Source organism: Sorex araneus, chromosome 8 (assembly GCF_027595985.1).
Source record: "Sorex araneus isolate mSorAra2 chromosome 8, mSorAra2.pri, whole genome shotgun sequence".
Lineage (NCBI taxonomy): Eukaryota > Metazoa > Chordata > Mammalia > Eulipotyphla > Soricidae > Sorex > Sorex araneus.
The window spans coordinates 26053475-26068775 of record NC_073309.1 but is presented as its reverse complement, the minus strand read 5'-3'; the positions used below and the strand labels follow the sequence as shown (position 1 = coordinate 26068775).

General features: G+C 42.8%; 1 protein-coding gene across 1 annotated transcript in view; it reads left to right on the top strand.

The window, feature by feature from the left end:
* The window catches only part of FTO (FTO alpha-ketoglutarate dependent dioxygenase), a 441299-nt gene that overhangs the window by 147191 nt on the left and 278807 nt on the right, over positions 1-15301 (top strand). Inside the window, exon 4 of the mRNA XM_055145006.1 lies at positions 10473-10619. Coding sequence (XP_055000981.1) covers positions 10473-10619 — 147 coding nt within the window. The remainder of the gene's footprint in view (positions 1-10472; positions 10620-15301) is intronic.

Below are 15301 nucleotides of genomic sequence, written 5' to 3'. Positions count from 1 at the left end.
TGGATATGCCTAAAACTAACAATAAGTCTCTCAATGAGAGACGTTACTGGTGCCTGCTCGAACAAATCGATGAGCAGCGGGATGACAGTGACAGTGACAGTTTGGGGCAGAAGCCAGGCAGCACTGGCAGCTGGAGAGCTGAGAAGATGTGATGGCCGTTGTCCAGCGTGGACCAGACTAGGATGGCAACAGCGGGGCTGGCCCAAGCTGTAGACACAGGCTCAGGGCTGTGTACCAGAAGAGTGGCTGTGCTCAGGGCCAGTGAGGAAGGAAGCAGGCAGTGACCTCTCCCCTGTGTCAAGGGAAGCCTGGCTCAGCAGAAAGATGACACCCCTCCCCCCTTCCTTGTGGTAGCTCTGTTGATCTCTTACAAATCAGTAAGTGCATGCATTTAAAGTCTGTCCTTTGCGTTAAGTTTTCACAGACCAGATGGTCTTTTACCCCTCAGAATCCCTTTCCCAACCTTCGCCTGCTGTCAGGACAGTTCCTCTTTCCTCAGGCAACTCTCTCCTCTGCTTTCTGTCACTATGGATTTGCTTTGCATTTTCTAGACTTCTATCTCAGTGGAATTATAAAATACTTGCTCTTCTTTCTTTCTTTCTTTCTTTCTTCTTTCTTTCTTCTTTCGATTCTTTCTTTCTTCTTCTTTCTTTCTTTCTTTCTTTTTCTCTCTCTCTCTCTCTCTCTCTCTCTCTCCCCCTCCCTCCCCCTCCCTCCTTTCTTCTTCTTTCTTTCTTTCTTTCTTTCTTTCTTTCTTTCTTTCTTTCTTTCTTTCTTCTTTCTTCTTCTTTCTTTCTTTCTTTCTTTCTTTCTTTCTCTCTCTCTCTCTCTCTCTCCCTCCCTCCCTCCCTCCCTCCTTTCTTCTTTCTTTTCTTTCTTTCTTCTTTCTTTCTTTCTTTCTTTCTTCTTTTCTTTCTTCTTTCTTTCTTCTTCTTTTCTTTCTCTCTCTCTCCCTCCTCCCTCCCTCCCTCCCTCCCTCCCTCCCTCCTTCCCTCCTTTCTTCTTTCTTCTTTCTTTCTTTCTTTCTTTCTTTCTTTCTTTCTTTTCTTTCTTTCTTTCTTTCTTCTTTCTCTTTCCTCCTTCCTTTCTTTCTTTCTTCTTTCTTTCTTTCTTCTTTCTTTCTTTCTTTCTTCTTTCTTTCTTCCTTCCTTCCTTCCTTCCTTCCTTTCCTTTCTTTCTTTCTTTTCTTTCTTTCTTTCTTTCTTTCTTTCTTTCTTTCTTTCTTTTCTTTCTCCTTCCTTCCTTCCTTCCTTCCTTCCTTCCTTTCTTTCTTTCTTTCTTTCTTTCTTTTCTTTCTTTCTTTCTTTCTTTCTTTCTCTTTCCTTCTTCTCTTTCCTTTCTTTCTTTCTTCTTCTTTCTTTCTTTCTTTCTTTCTTTCTTTCTTTCTTTCTTTCTTCTTTTTTCTTTCTTTCCTTCTTCTTTCCTTCTTCTTTCTTTCTTTCTTTCTTTCTTTTCTTTCTTTCTTTCTTTCTTCTTCTTTCTTTTCTTTCTTTCTTTCTTTCTCTTCTTTCCTCTTTCTTTCTTTCTTTCTTTCTTTCTTTCTTTCTTTCTTTCTTTCTTTCTTCTTTCTTCTTTCTTTCTTTCTTTCTTTCTTGCTTCCTTTCTCTCTTTTACTCTCTCTCTCTCATTTTTCTCTAGCATTTTATGTAATATTGTTGATTGAACTGTTTTAAAACAATTATTTTTGTGGTGGGGCTACCTCTGGTGGTGCTCAGGGTTTATTCCTGGTTCTGTCCTCAGAGCTCACTCCTGGCAGGGCTCAGGGGGATCAGGGACCATATGTGGTGCCAGGGATTGGGCCCAGGTTGGCCTCATGGCATCCTATGTGCTGTATAATCCTTCCAGCCCCGTGCACATTTTTTTCCTTAGACACACATGATGGTCCTATTTCCATGTCCGTACGCAGTGCTCTACCTCATTCTTTTTCTAAGTGATTTTCTTAACCTTACCCTTCAATAGGGTGTTAAGATTTTTCCTTAATCATTGAAATATTCATGCATCATGAACGTGAAGCTTAATGCATAGATATAGTGAACATATCTGTGTAACTAGCCCCCCACCACCAGTCAATAAATAGAACATTTTAATGCCTCAGAAGTGTTTTCATCCTGTGTACCCTTTTCCCTGCAATAGTAATCATTGTCCTGACTTTTAAGGTTATGAATTGATTTTGTATGTAATTGCATTAAAATTGAAAACTCATTTGATTTATTTTTGTTTGTTGGGGGCCACATGCGTTAATGTTTGGGGCTTACTCCTGACTCTGCCCTCAGGAATCCCTCCTGGCAGTGATTGGGGATGCTGGGGATCAAACTTGGGCCAGTCACATGCAAGGCAAGTGCCTTATCCACTGTTTTATCTCTCTAGCCCCCAAATTGCAAGCTCCTTCAAGGTATGATTGGTGGTGTCCTTAAAAAAATTTTTGAGTGAGCTATAACCAATGTGCTGAGGACTTACTCCTGTCACCGTGCTCAGAGTTCACTCCTCAAGGGGTTTGAGGGACCATCTGGCGTACTAGGGACTGAATCCAGGTCAGCAGTGTGCCAGGCAAGTGCCCTCCCCACTATACTATCGCTCTGACCTCTGATCCTTCTTTATATGTGCATATAATATTACTGTCCCAAGTAGTATTTTCTTCACACTCAAGTAGTTTGTGCTATTGGCATACATTGTCCAATAACTTTGATTTCTGCAACTGCAGTCTCTGTATAGTGTGGCGATTACCTTTGGCTGCAAATACCTGGTTTAATTTAAAAGATGAGGACTTGTCAAGATCAGAGATCTCATTGATCTTGAGCAGGTGTTCTTTTTTTTTTTTTTTTTGGACAGTAATAGTGTGATGCGTTGCTAATGCCTTCCCCCTTATCTTTACTTCTGATTTCTCTGAATTCTCTGAATTCTCCTATTCATTTCTCAGGAGCTGAGCAGGGATCACACAGCAGCAAGTCTGCCTCCCTGTCCATCACAGCCATCAAGGACAGCCTCTAAATTGTCCAGCTCTTCCTGGGAGACTTCTGGCAGCCTTTCTTTCCTGTCATTAGAGTCCTTCAGGAGGCTAGCAAAATATTCCCTGGCCTTACTTGAAGAAACTGTTGAAAAATAGTGTCTGGAGCTTGCTTACAGGTGTACTTGCTAGAATCATCTGATTCTGGGAAACAGGTGACCTCTGAATCATTCTGGGAAACAGGTGACCTCTGAAGCAATCTGTAATGTGCTTCATTGCTTCATGGGGAGCCCAGATCCCTGATCATAGAGCCACTGGCCTCTCGATATTGGCCTTTGCCGGCATTTCTGACCTCTTGTGCCATTTGCAGAACACTCTCCAATTCAGACTGGTGTTCTTATACACACCCCTCATTTTTACCTCCTAAGAGTGCTTCTTCCCAACTTTGCATTTCGCCTTTCACTGTCTCCCTTCATTTTTTTTTCTTTTAAGAAGACTTGTCATAATTTAGCACCAGATGAAGAAAGTATCACTAGTTTTTGTACTATGGTATCATCTGCAACTTCTGGGTGGCTTTTGCCTCAAATTCTTTTTGACATGGTAGGAAGTTTTATGCTCCCCCCTCTTAGAGTGGGGCTAAAGACACAGAGAAAATAATTTCCAATGCCAGAATCTTAAGAAATCATAATGTGGGCTGGAGAGTTAGTAGAGTGGGTAAGGGTGCTTGCCTTGCACATGGCTGACCCAGATCAATTCCTGGCACCGCATATGATCTCCTGAGCCTCACCAGGAGTGATCCCTGAGTACCGAGCCAGAAGTAAGCCCTGAGCAACATTGGGTGTGGCCAAAAAACTAAAAAGTGAAGAAATAAATCCTAGTGCTTGGCTCAGGGAGTAGGGGCTAGAGAAATAGGGATACTTTTTAATGTGTGGCACAATGAATATGTATTTACATACCAGGGAGCTTATTAATATACAGCACTAATGGCGTGAACTGTTTAATATGTACAAAATTTTAAGAGATACATTTTTATTTGATTAGAACTCTCATTCTTTCACGCTCAAACTGCTTTATATCCTGTGGAACAGTGGTTGCATAATACTTTAAAAATGTCACAAAATGTTTGAGGGGCTTTATTTTTTTATCAAATGCAAATAAATTTTCCCCAAAAGTAGAATAAAATGTTGGCATTTAAAAATCGAATTGACAGGGCTAGAGCGATAGCACAGCGGGTAGGGCGTTTGCCTTGCACGCGGCCGACCCGGGTTCGATTCCCATCATCTCATATGGTTCCCTGAGCACCACTGGGAGTAATTCCTGAGTGCATGAGCCTGGAGTAACCCCTTAGTGCATCGCCGGGTGTGACCCAAAAAGCAAAAAAAATATAAAAATCGCATTGAGAGTCAGAGAGATAGCTTTGTGGGTTGAAACACGTGCGGGAAGTCTAGGTGTCATCCTGGCCCTGAGCTTCGAGTCGCCCTCAAACTCTCCTGCATGTGGCCCTAAAACTAAGAGCCCATGGATTAATTTGGGGCAAAGCTTTGGGCCTTTAAACTTGATGTTTAAACTTAGCATTCCTTTGTATTTTGTCACATGTTTCATTTTCCTGACAGTTTTGTTAGTGAGAGCTGGGGACTGCAGCACACACAATCCTTTTGTGACTCGAGGCTGAAAAGTGAGTCAGAGGGTCTTGCATCTGCTCGTTCCCTAAATAACGGTGGTTGAGAGTCATCAGTGGCAGCTTCTTCCAGTTACAAATTGATTTCACTGACAGAGTGATCAAGTTTTACTGGGAAAGTGATCAACACTTGTATACTTACACTATAAAAATTGATCGGCTAGACAGCTTCCCTCCTTCCGACCAAAGGGCAAAACAAAACCCCAGCAAAAAAAACGTTATTGTCATGGACACATCTCAGAGGTGCAGGATTTATGGGAGACACAAGGACGTGCTAATTGCATTTACTGTCTCTGTCATTCAAGACTTTCTTGGTGCCATAGGAAGAAGAGTTAGGTAAAAGGTAGAGAGCAAAGTAGGTAACCAGCCTGTTGGATTACCACTTTCTGGAATATCCATGCTCCGTGGCATGGAAACCTTCTGAAAGTTGTTGCTTGAACAGTTGAAAAATCATTTCTTCCTAAGGCCATATTAAAATTGTTTTCACCAAAGAGAAACATACGGAAGGCCTTCTTAAAAGACTTCTGTTTTTTTCTCTTCTGTTCATTTATTATCATCAGGGTCCGTTGGAGTGAAGCTATGAGGTATCGCAAAGTTTCTGACTTGTCATGCCAATAGCCTTTTATTAAATCGATCTGGATGTCAGGTAATTTAGTGTTGGTTGTTTTATTGTGTTGGATGTACTGTTGGCCTCAAGATACTATGAGGTATTAATCTTATTCGATCATTATTTTATTCACCCATGGCTTCCTCACTCGTCCATGCCGTAGACTTTTCTGTCAAGTCACAAGTAGCAAGACTCTGGAGCAAGGGCTGGTAAACGGTTTTGTAAAGGATGAGAGGATAGATGTATTTGGCTCTGTAGGCCTTGCAGTTTGCGTCTCAGCTATTAAACCATGCTGTTAGATGTGAAAGCAGCCAGAGACAGTACCAAAAAAAATATCAAATGAGAGACTATATTGCACTTAAGCTTTTTATTTTATTTCAAGCTTTTTAAAAGCAGGTGCAAGACCCATGGGCTCTACAATGCTGGTCTAGAGCCGGTGTTTCTCAGCTGGGGGCACATGCCCATCCCCAAGCCTATTCCAAGGGGCACACAAGTAGAATTCGTGTGAGTGGAGGAGTATGACACAGGACTAGGGAGCCACCTGGTAGGACAAGAGCCCATGGGAAGGAAACAAAGTTGAAAGGGCCACAGGTCTGAGAATGGATGAGAAATACCCATATCCACTGTCACAGCACAGTCCACAGACCTAACTGCCTGTTATTATGGAGGAGTAAAGTGGCAAATGGGCGACTGCTCCTAGGAGTAGGGGCAGGGCTTGTTGATACCTTTTCTGTTCCCTCCCTTCCCCACCCTGCCATTCTTTTGCAGTGTCAGGAATTGAACCCAGAACCTCACGCTTGCAGAGCAAGTAAGCTCTCTGCTGCGGAGCACCATGCTCAGACTCCTCCCCTGTTATATGCAAAGGTATAGCCACATTTTCCCTATTACCACTTGTGGCTGACTCAAAGAGCGACAGCCACTCAAGGGTAGCTGGCGGTGGTGTTTATTTTTATACAAAGTGCTTTTAGCGGCGGGCAATTAATTTAGGTCCGTCCGGCTAGTAAGGTACAGGCGGAGCAGGCTAACTCTGTGAGCTTTTTGTTCCTCATCGCTGAGGATTCAGTTTTACAAATTCTGCTCTTTTTTTAGATGTAGCTGTATATACATTTGGTCGAAAGGAGAATTGCCTGGAGAATGTCATCAGCCGGGGATAGCGCGTTAGTAGTTCTGGGGCAGCTAACCTGCCCAGTGCCTGTGACAGACAGCAGTCAGATCAGACCTCCCTTTCTTGCTGACCCTGCAGAAATTTCAGGGTAATTCTCTTCTAGGACTCAAAAAAAAAAAAAAAAAGAATTGGCCAGGTCTTCTGACATGTAAGGTATCTGTCATCTCTGTTCTAGAGGATTTTGAAAATGTTCAAGTGTTTTCTTGAATTAATCTAGAAAATGGCTTTGGTGTTTTTTTTTTTTTTAGAAAAAAACTAAATGACTCTATTCATAAATCTAAGAAAAAGTTTGTCTCAGCTAAAGAGTTCTTGAGAAAATTAGTATCAGAACATGAGATCATGGGGCAGAATGAGCACCAGATAGTGTTTATGTGGCAGTGTCAGATTTTAGACTCACACTTAGGGAACTGAAGAATGGCCAGAGTTGGATCTGTCCTTAACAGTGTGATTTAGTAGCATTCCTTCCTTGAACAGACCGTGAACTTGGATTTCTGGTCTGTTTTTCTTCACCATACCTGTGTAAAGTAATGTGAATGCATAGTTATGAAGACAGTCACCTTTTGACCCCCTTCTTCCTTGTCCTTTTTTTTTTTTCCCTTACTCTATTTTTATGTTACAGAGTATGATATTATGAATTTAGGGATTCTCTGTAGAGGTGTTATCTTGAATGTATGTACTTTTGTTTGTTGTTCCTGTTTTGTTTGGTTTTAGGGCCACGCGTGGTGGTGCTCTGCACTCAGGGGTCACTCTGGTGAACTCAGGACCCTCTGGGGTGACAGGAACTAAAATCGGGCTGGCCTGGCCATGTGTGAGGCATGTGCCCAGATCGCTGGACTGTGGATCTAGTCCTTACAGTTTCGGATTGTGTATGTGATGTGTCCCTAAGACATGGTCCTCTGTTCATTTGGTTGTGTTTGACTTGGATATTTTTTGTCCTTCTCCGCATCATTCTTACCCTGCCCTCTACCTGTCTAAGACCTATGTGTTGTTCAGGTTTGATCTCCAAGAATTCCTCTCTACTCATTTGGAGCTTGAACCACCCTCCCTCCTCACTTTCCTCCTTCTTTCTCTTCTCTTCCTGCTTTCCTTGCTTTTCTTCCTTTCTTCTCTTACTTTTCTTTCTCTCTTGCTTTTGTGCCACACCCAGCGGTGCTCAGGGCTTACTCCTGGCTCTACACTCAGGAATTACTCCTGCTGGTGCTTGAGGGACCATCAGGGATGCCAGGGATCGAACCCAGGTTAGCCACATGCAAGGAAAGCACCCTACCCGTCTACTATCACTTAGACCCCTTGGGTTTCTGCTTAACTAAACTTCTTTAGTGTTGTAAACTGTATACTTATCAGTAATGCCATACGTGATTATGATATTTGATTTAACTTAAATATTTCCTCCGAATTACATTTCCCTGCCATCTAGCACAGTAGGAGCCATAAATGATGTGAACTGAGAGGAAATAAATTAAAATGGATGAAGCAGAAAAAAATAGATGCTCTTCTTGATGATCAGAGTCTTGTGGATTATTCTGAAGTTCAGTAGGATTGAAAATGTCCCCTGACTAGTAATCATTGATGAGCATTCATGCTTCCCTAGAAGAAAAACTCTACTGGGGTCTAACTTTGTGTTTCATTCATGCATAAATTCCAAATTACTGGGTTAGCATGAGCGTGTATTAAATACTCATTAAATATTTCTTTTAAAAATCGTTTAAAATTTATTTATTAAAAAAAGTACATATATTGTTTCTTGGGGAATGGGCACTTGGGCATTTCCACAGTGGTGTTTGGTGACTCAGGGACTCTGGCAAGGCTTGTCCTGGCAGTTCTAGAGGCCACTGGGTCACACATTACAGTTGTGGGCGCACCAGAGATACACCTGGTGGTGCCTCGGTGCGATATTGTATTGGGGATCCAATATTTGGAGTTTCCTCCCATGCTTCTTCCTCCCCCTAAATATTTACTTTCTAGGGGGACGTGGCAGGGGCTCACTAAGTGTTGCTCAGGGGTTACCCCTGGCTCTGCTCTCAGGAGTTATTCCTGCCAGTGCTTGGGAAACCATATGGGAAGCTGGGGGTCAAGCTCAGGCCAGCCGTGTGCAAGATAACCAACCTACTAGCTGTGCTATCGCTCCAGCCCATTACTGCATATTTCTTCAGTTGAACTTGCATGTGTTTTTACACAGGGGCATACGTGCAGAACTGTACATGTAGGCAAACCTTAGCATGTGCCTCCAATTTCCTTTGTACATCACTCTACTCCTCTACCTGTTAGTAGTTCTTGCAGAAAAACTACTTTTGAGTATCCTTCCAGAACATTCTTATGTTCTGTATTCATAGTTCTTATATAAATTATAGCCGTTTTTTCCCCCTCTTAAAAATATATTAGCATTGATCAGTATCTGATCATTCATATTGCTTTTACTATTTGAACATCTCATAGTTTATTTAACAAGAAACTTATTGAGGGATGTTTGACTGTTTCTCCTCTTTGGTCTTCAAAACAGTGCTCCACAAAGTAGGCTTCCTGAAATGTCATTGTGCAGCCTCTGTAAGTGGGAATTTTCATATACATGTCTAAAAGAATTGTGGGGTTACTACAAGGGCAAGGGCTTATGTACTTACAGTGCTGATAGGTGTTACTCATTTATCCTCCATAGAAAGTTTGAGTGTGCAGTTTTGTTATAGTCTCACTAACACCTTATTATATCTATGTTCGTTTTTTTCTGGTGTGATAAACGATGAGTCTGTATTCTGGCCTTACTTTGCATTTTCGCATGTGAATACATTTGAGCATCTTTCCATATGTTTATAAAATTATTTTTCTTCACTTGATAGTTTGTCTTAATAAAGTTTAGCTATTTTCCTCTCTAAGTATTGATCTTTACCTGATTACTGTACAATAGGCTTCTTAATCCTCTGGCCATGTTGTGTGTCTTATATAATACTTTGGCGTATCTCTGATGACCCATGGTTTTTGTTTCATTCTATAAATATCATAAATCTCAAGTCTAACTTGAGTTAGACAGTTCAGATTGAACTGTCCTTGTCTTCCTGGAATTAGTTCTGAATTAGTTCTTCTTGGCTGTGGAGTGTTATTCTTTTAATATGCTACTGGATTTAGATTCTCTTTCCTTATATTCAGGAATTCTCATTGTTTTCAGATGTGAGAATGGTTGTGCGCATGTATTTTCTTTCTGCATTTTGATACATTATTAATCTTAATAAAAAGAATTTGGAAATTTTTCTTTGTCTATACTCAAGTAATTTAATGTGTATTGAAATTTTTTATTTGTTTGGCAGATGCTGTCTGGGTCTGCAATTTTTTTTTTTGAGAGATAGATTTTAATCAGCATCCTCTATTCCCTCTGCTGCTTCTTGATATTGCTTTTGGTACATGATTCCTTTCTAAAAAGCTTAATTTAATTCACATTTTCTCATTTATTTGCATCTAATTTAATACAATAATTTTCATTTTGATATCCTTGGTTTCATGATCATGATCCTTGGTTATTTCCTCACCATGTTAAGATTTTTTTAAATTAAAAAACGAGTGGCATCTAAAAATATTCCAGTGGGTTTTTTTTTTCCTTTGGAGAGTGGGTGGCACAGTTATTTTTGCTCTGTGTTCAGGAATTACTCCTGGCTGTGTTCAGGAGATTATATGGGATGCTGGAGATCGACACGTGTAAGGCAAATGCCCTCCCTGCTATACTATCTCTCCAGCTTTGTTTTTTGTTTTCTTTTTGTGTTTTTAAGAAAACAAGGATCTGCGGCACTTTTCTCTTTTTTTTTTTCCTTTTTGGGTCACACCTGGTGATGCACAGGGGTTGCTCCTGGCTCATGCACTCAGGAATGACTCCTGGTGGTGCCAGGGAGACCATATGGGATGCTGGGGATTGAACCCATGTTGGCCACATGCAAGGCAAACGCCCTACCCACTGTGCTATCACTCCGGCCCCTGCCTCACTTTTAACATCCCTATTTTATTGAAACTTAAGTTAGTCAAACTATAATAGAGCTCAGAACTTTGTATGAAGCATCTCATTTCTGGTCACCCTCTACTCTCTTTTTTTTTTTGACAGATCCTGAGGAGGAAGAAAGCGAGGAAGATCCTCAGTGTGAAGGCAGAGACCCCGACACATGGCATGTTGCTTTTAAAATCTCCTGGGACATCGAGACGCCTGGCTTGGCAATACCCCTCCGCCAAGGAGACTGCTATTTTATGCTTGGTAAATAGGAGATTCCAGACTATATCGAAGCTCTTATGTCTAAGCTCTAGACTATTGGGTAGATGATTTGAATTTGCTTTTTGAAATCAGCTTCTAGCATTTTCTATTAATAATGACATTTCTATACATCAGTAATTTTTTGTTGTTGTTTTTGAGATACAGCTGCTATTTAAAGAGATCTCTGGCAGAGATTTTTTTTTTTTTTTTTTTTTGCTTTTTGGTCCACACCCGGCGATGCACAGGGGTTACTCCTGGCTCTGCACTCAGGAATTACTCCTGGCGGTGCTATATGGGATGCTGGGAATCGAACCTGGGTTGGCCGAGTGCAAGGCAAATACCCTACTCTCTGTGCTATCACTCCAGCCCCGACAGCTGCTATTTAAAAGTTTCTCTTCTTTTTCATTCTAAGTGTTGATGGCATTCCTTCAACATACCATACTGTTTTCAGGGACGCTTCATCAAAGCTGCTAAGTCAGCCCGTCAGACCGAAGCCCGGGTCTACAAGTCCTTGCGGAGAGAGGTTTTCCTAGTTTTGAGTCTCGTTTCTTCACAGGACCTTTCTCTTCACTTGGCACTGAGTTTTTTGGGCCATATTTCAGCTCAGGTCAGGCTTGAGCGAGACTGGGGAGCCGGTGGAGCGGGTTGTGGGTTACGTGCACAGTTATTTTCCCACCGTGAGAAGAATGCATGTAGGGTTGAAGTTCTTGCTCTCCTTTCCCCTCAGCTGCTTCCCCTGGAGAGCTAATCTTCTACTCTGAAGTCTCTGCCCCATCACTGAGTGTCGTCTGCTAGTAAAATAGATATTGATTTCATTTTCAGGACAAAATGTGAATATTTACCTGGAGGGTAAGTGGGTATTAATTTCAGCCAACAAAATTACTTTCCTTTGGACTTTAAACTTTCTGTTGGCAGTTTGCTTCTTTTAAAGCGGTGCGGACCAGGGGTGGAGGCATTTTTCAATGGCCTTATTAATTTTGGGTGTGAAAGCAGTGAATTCAAAAATAAAGAAAAAAATGGGAAAAAATCACATAATATTATGATTAAGTAAGTTACATTAATTTTACTAAAGCAGTAAATACACATTTACTACTGTAAATTATAAAACATTCCCTATCTTCCACGGATTTAAGCAGTGCATTCTTTCTGGTAGAGAAAGTAATATAGGATCATTGTAGAAGAAAAGAAAGTGAAAAGTACAAAATGAAAGAATAATATAAAAATCAGGTTCATGTTTGTTTAAGATACTCCTTTTCATATTTTGGGGGGTATACATATATAGCTGGGTGTATAATATTATAGTACTAGATATATAATAACTACATTTATTGGGGAAAATACAAGTTAAGCCTTTTTAATTTTCTCAGTAATTCTAAGGAATAGGTTGCAAAAGAAAAAGAATATCAAAGTTAGATTGTTGTAGTTCCTTAAATACGATTTCTTTTCTTTTCTTTTTTTCTTTTTGGGTTACATCTGGTGATGCACAGGGGTTACTCCTGGCTCTGCACTCAGGAATTACTCCTGGCGGTGCTCAGGGGACCACATGGGATGCTGGGAATTGAACCTGGGTCGGCCACGTGCAAGACAAACACCCTACCCGCTGTGCTATTGCTCCAGCCCCTTAAATGCGATTTCACACCTAGTAAGAAACAGGAAGTGGCATTTTGCCTATTTTGAGGGGAGAAGGGACTTCCCAAGCAGTGCTCAGGGCACCCAGGGCCTCTCCTGGCATTTCTTTGTCAGTTTTGCTGGTGGTCCAGCGCAGGGGTCTGAGGATGCAGTGCCCCTCGCATCTGGTGGGGCCGAGGTTTTTTTCAGGACACCGTCATGTTGCGAGGGGCCTCCTGAGCCACCTGGGCAGTGCTTGGTGGCCCCAGGGGCGACACCCAACGTTGCTCAGGCAGCCAAGAATTGCTGGGGATTGAACCAGGATTCTCCTGGCCCCGGACCTTTTCTTCCCCTCCCACGTGGGTGCTGCCGCCCCATGTCAGGTCACTCCCCTCACCCCTGTTCTATGCCCCACGCCCCCTCCCCCAGCATGATGTCTCTGCCTCCCCTCCGGGGCTCAGGCAAGAAAGAGCAGAGGATGACAGAGTTTTCCTGTTTGTATCTTTCTTTTTCACTTGCCTCAGAGGAAGGTTAATGATGAAAAACAGTCTTTTCATCCTTTCAACTTCTGTGTGATAGCAGATATACACATAAGCGAAGCCATTGTGGGAGCTGAGCTCAGAGGGCTGAGGGCCCGCTTAGCATGCAGGAGGCCTGGGTTCAAGCCCCAGCTCCTCTGAGCTCTACAAGACACAGACCCTGAGCACTGCCAGGTGAGGTCAGAAGCCAACACAATACACACACACACACACACACACATGCACATACACGCACACACACTCACGCACACACACGCATACACGCATGCACACATGCACACACAATGTGTCCTTTTGCTGTTGCACTGTCACTGTCATCCCGTTGCTTATCGATTTGCTCGAGTGGGCACCAGTAACGTCTCCATTGTGAGGCTTGTTGTTACTGTTTTAGGCATATCGAATATGCCAGGGGTAGCTTGCCAGGCTCTTCCTCGCAGGCGGGATACTCTCGGTAGCTTGCCGGGCTCTCCGAGAGAGACGGAGGAATCAGACCTGGGTTGGCCGTGTGCAAGGCAAACACCTTACCCGCTGTGCTATTGCTCCAGTCCTTTTGCTTTTATACTTCCTAAATTGAAGTGGGATGTTGCAATTTCGTAGGAGCTGATATCCAAGCCATAAGATTCATTCTGAATTTCCCCACTTCTTGCTTTTAGATACAGGTGGAATAGTTGGAACCCTACTGAGCTGGGCCATGCACCGCACAATGTAGCCAATGTTTGAATTTAGAATGTTTTTTTTTTTTTCTCCCCTCCTGGCTCTGCACTCAGGAGTTACTTCTGGTGGTGCTCAGGGGTCCTTATGGGATTCCTGGGATCGAACTCAGGTCTGCTGCATGTAAGGCAAGCTCCTTACCTGCTGTGTTACCTCTGCAGCTCCGTGGATTGAGAATGTTTACGTGTTAAAACATCATATGCTATGCCTGCGATGAATTTCCCTCCATCCCCTCTCCAACAAAACAAAGACCAAAAGCAGCAGTGGCGTGCGTAAGGCTACCTCTGCTCTTTACTTTTAAAAGTCTCAGTAGCAGTCTAAGGAGCCCGTGGTGGGACCTCAGCTCCCTGCTGATATCTGAAACCTGAACTTCATAGCATTATGAAAAGGAAACAGTTTAGCTCCATTTATAATAATATATTGGTCTGCAGAGGAAGTGAGGACTGAACCCTGCTGTCTCAAGTACAGAGTCCAGGGGTGTCTGCTGGGGAAGGTGTCGGGTGCCTGTAATAAATCCACTGCCTGTGGAGGTGAGTGAAGGCCCCGCTGGCAGTGCCCGAGGACACACTTAACCGGGGTTGTCATGGTTTTGCTTTCAAATTGGAATCTTTGCCCTAATCGGAGAGTGAGACAGGACCAGATTTGTAAACAGATTTACAATTTTCACTAATTTTCCAACCAGGAGTTCAAAACACACTGAGAGGGAGGAAAAAAAAAATTACACTCTGGTCTTTCTCCGAGTAGGATGATTTACTCCGCCGCAGATGTTTTCCATAGACCAAATGTAACTGGGGAGTTGGGGCTTTTCAAGTAGCGGGTAGACAAACTGTGGGTTTGTTTTTCAGTGGAACAGATTATACAGTTCAAGGGCTCTCAACCCAATTATGTTCATTAACCAGGAGCTGGGTGTGAGGTGGATATTTCAGGACAAAGGTGACAGCGCGGTCAACATTTGGGGCCAACCTCCTTCACACCCTCATCCTTTTAATTTACGACTGCTATTTTTTGGACCTCATCATTCATGATTCTGGCCTATCTTGTCTCTTCCTTTTTCTTGAGTCCAGTGTCAAGTGTCTGCTGTTACTCTCAACAATCAGCTATTTCAAAGTTTCTCTTGCCAAGTAAAAGTTCCACAGTGCAAAGAAATAAAAAGGCAAAAAGCAATATAAATTGAAATACAGTCCAGTCTGTCTTTCTCTTTGTTCTTTTTCTTTCTTTCCTTCTTTCCTTCTTTCTTTCTTTCTTTCTTTCTTTCTTTCTTTCTTTCTTTCTTTCTTTCTTTCTTTCTTTCTTTCTTTCTTTCTTTCTTTCTTTCTTTCTTTCTTTCTTTCTTTCTTTCTCTCTCTCTTTCTTTTCTTTCTTTCTCTATTTCCTTCTTTCTCCCTCCCTCCCTCCCTCCCTCCCTCCCTCCCTCCCTCCCTCCCTTCCTTCCTTCCTTCCTTCCTTCCTTCCTTCCTTCCTTCCTTCCTTCCTTCCTTCCTTCCTTCCTTCCTTCCTTCCTTCTTTCCTCCCTCCCTCCTCCCTCCCCTCCCTCCCCTCCCTTCCCTCCCTTCCTCTCTCCCTCCCTCCCCTCCTTCCCTCTCTCCCTTCCTCCCTCCCTCCCTCCCTTCCTTCTTTCCTTCCTTCCTTCCTTCCTTCCTTCCTTCCTTCCTTCCTTCCTTCCTTCCTTCCTTCCTTCCTTCCTTCCTTCCTTCCTTTCTTCCTTCCTTCCTTCCTTCCTTCCTTCTTTCCTCCCTCCCTCGCCTCCCTACCCTCCGTCCCTGTCTCCCCTCCTTCCCTCTCTCCCTCCCTCCCTCCCTCCCTCCCTCCCTCCCTCCCTCCCTCCCT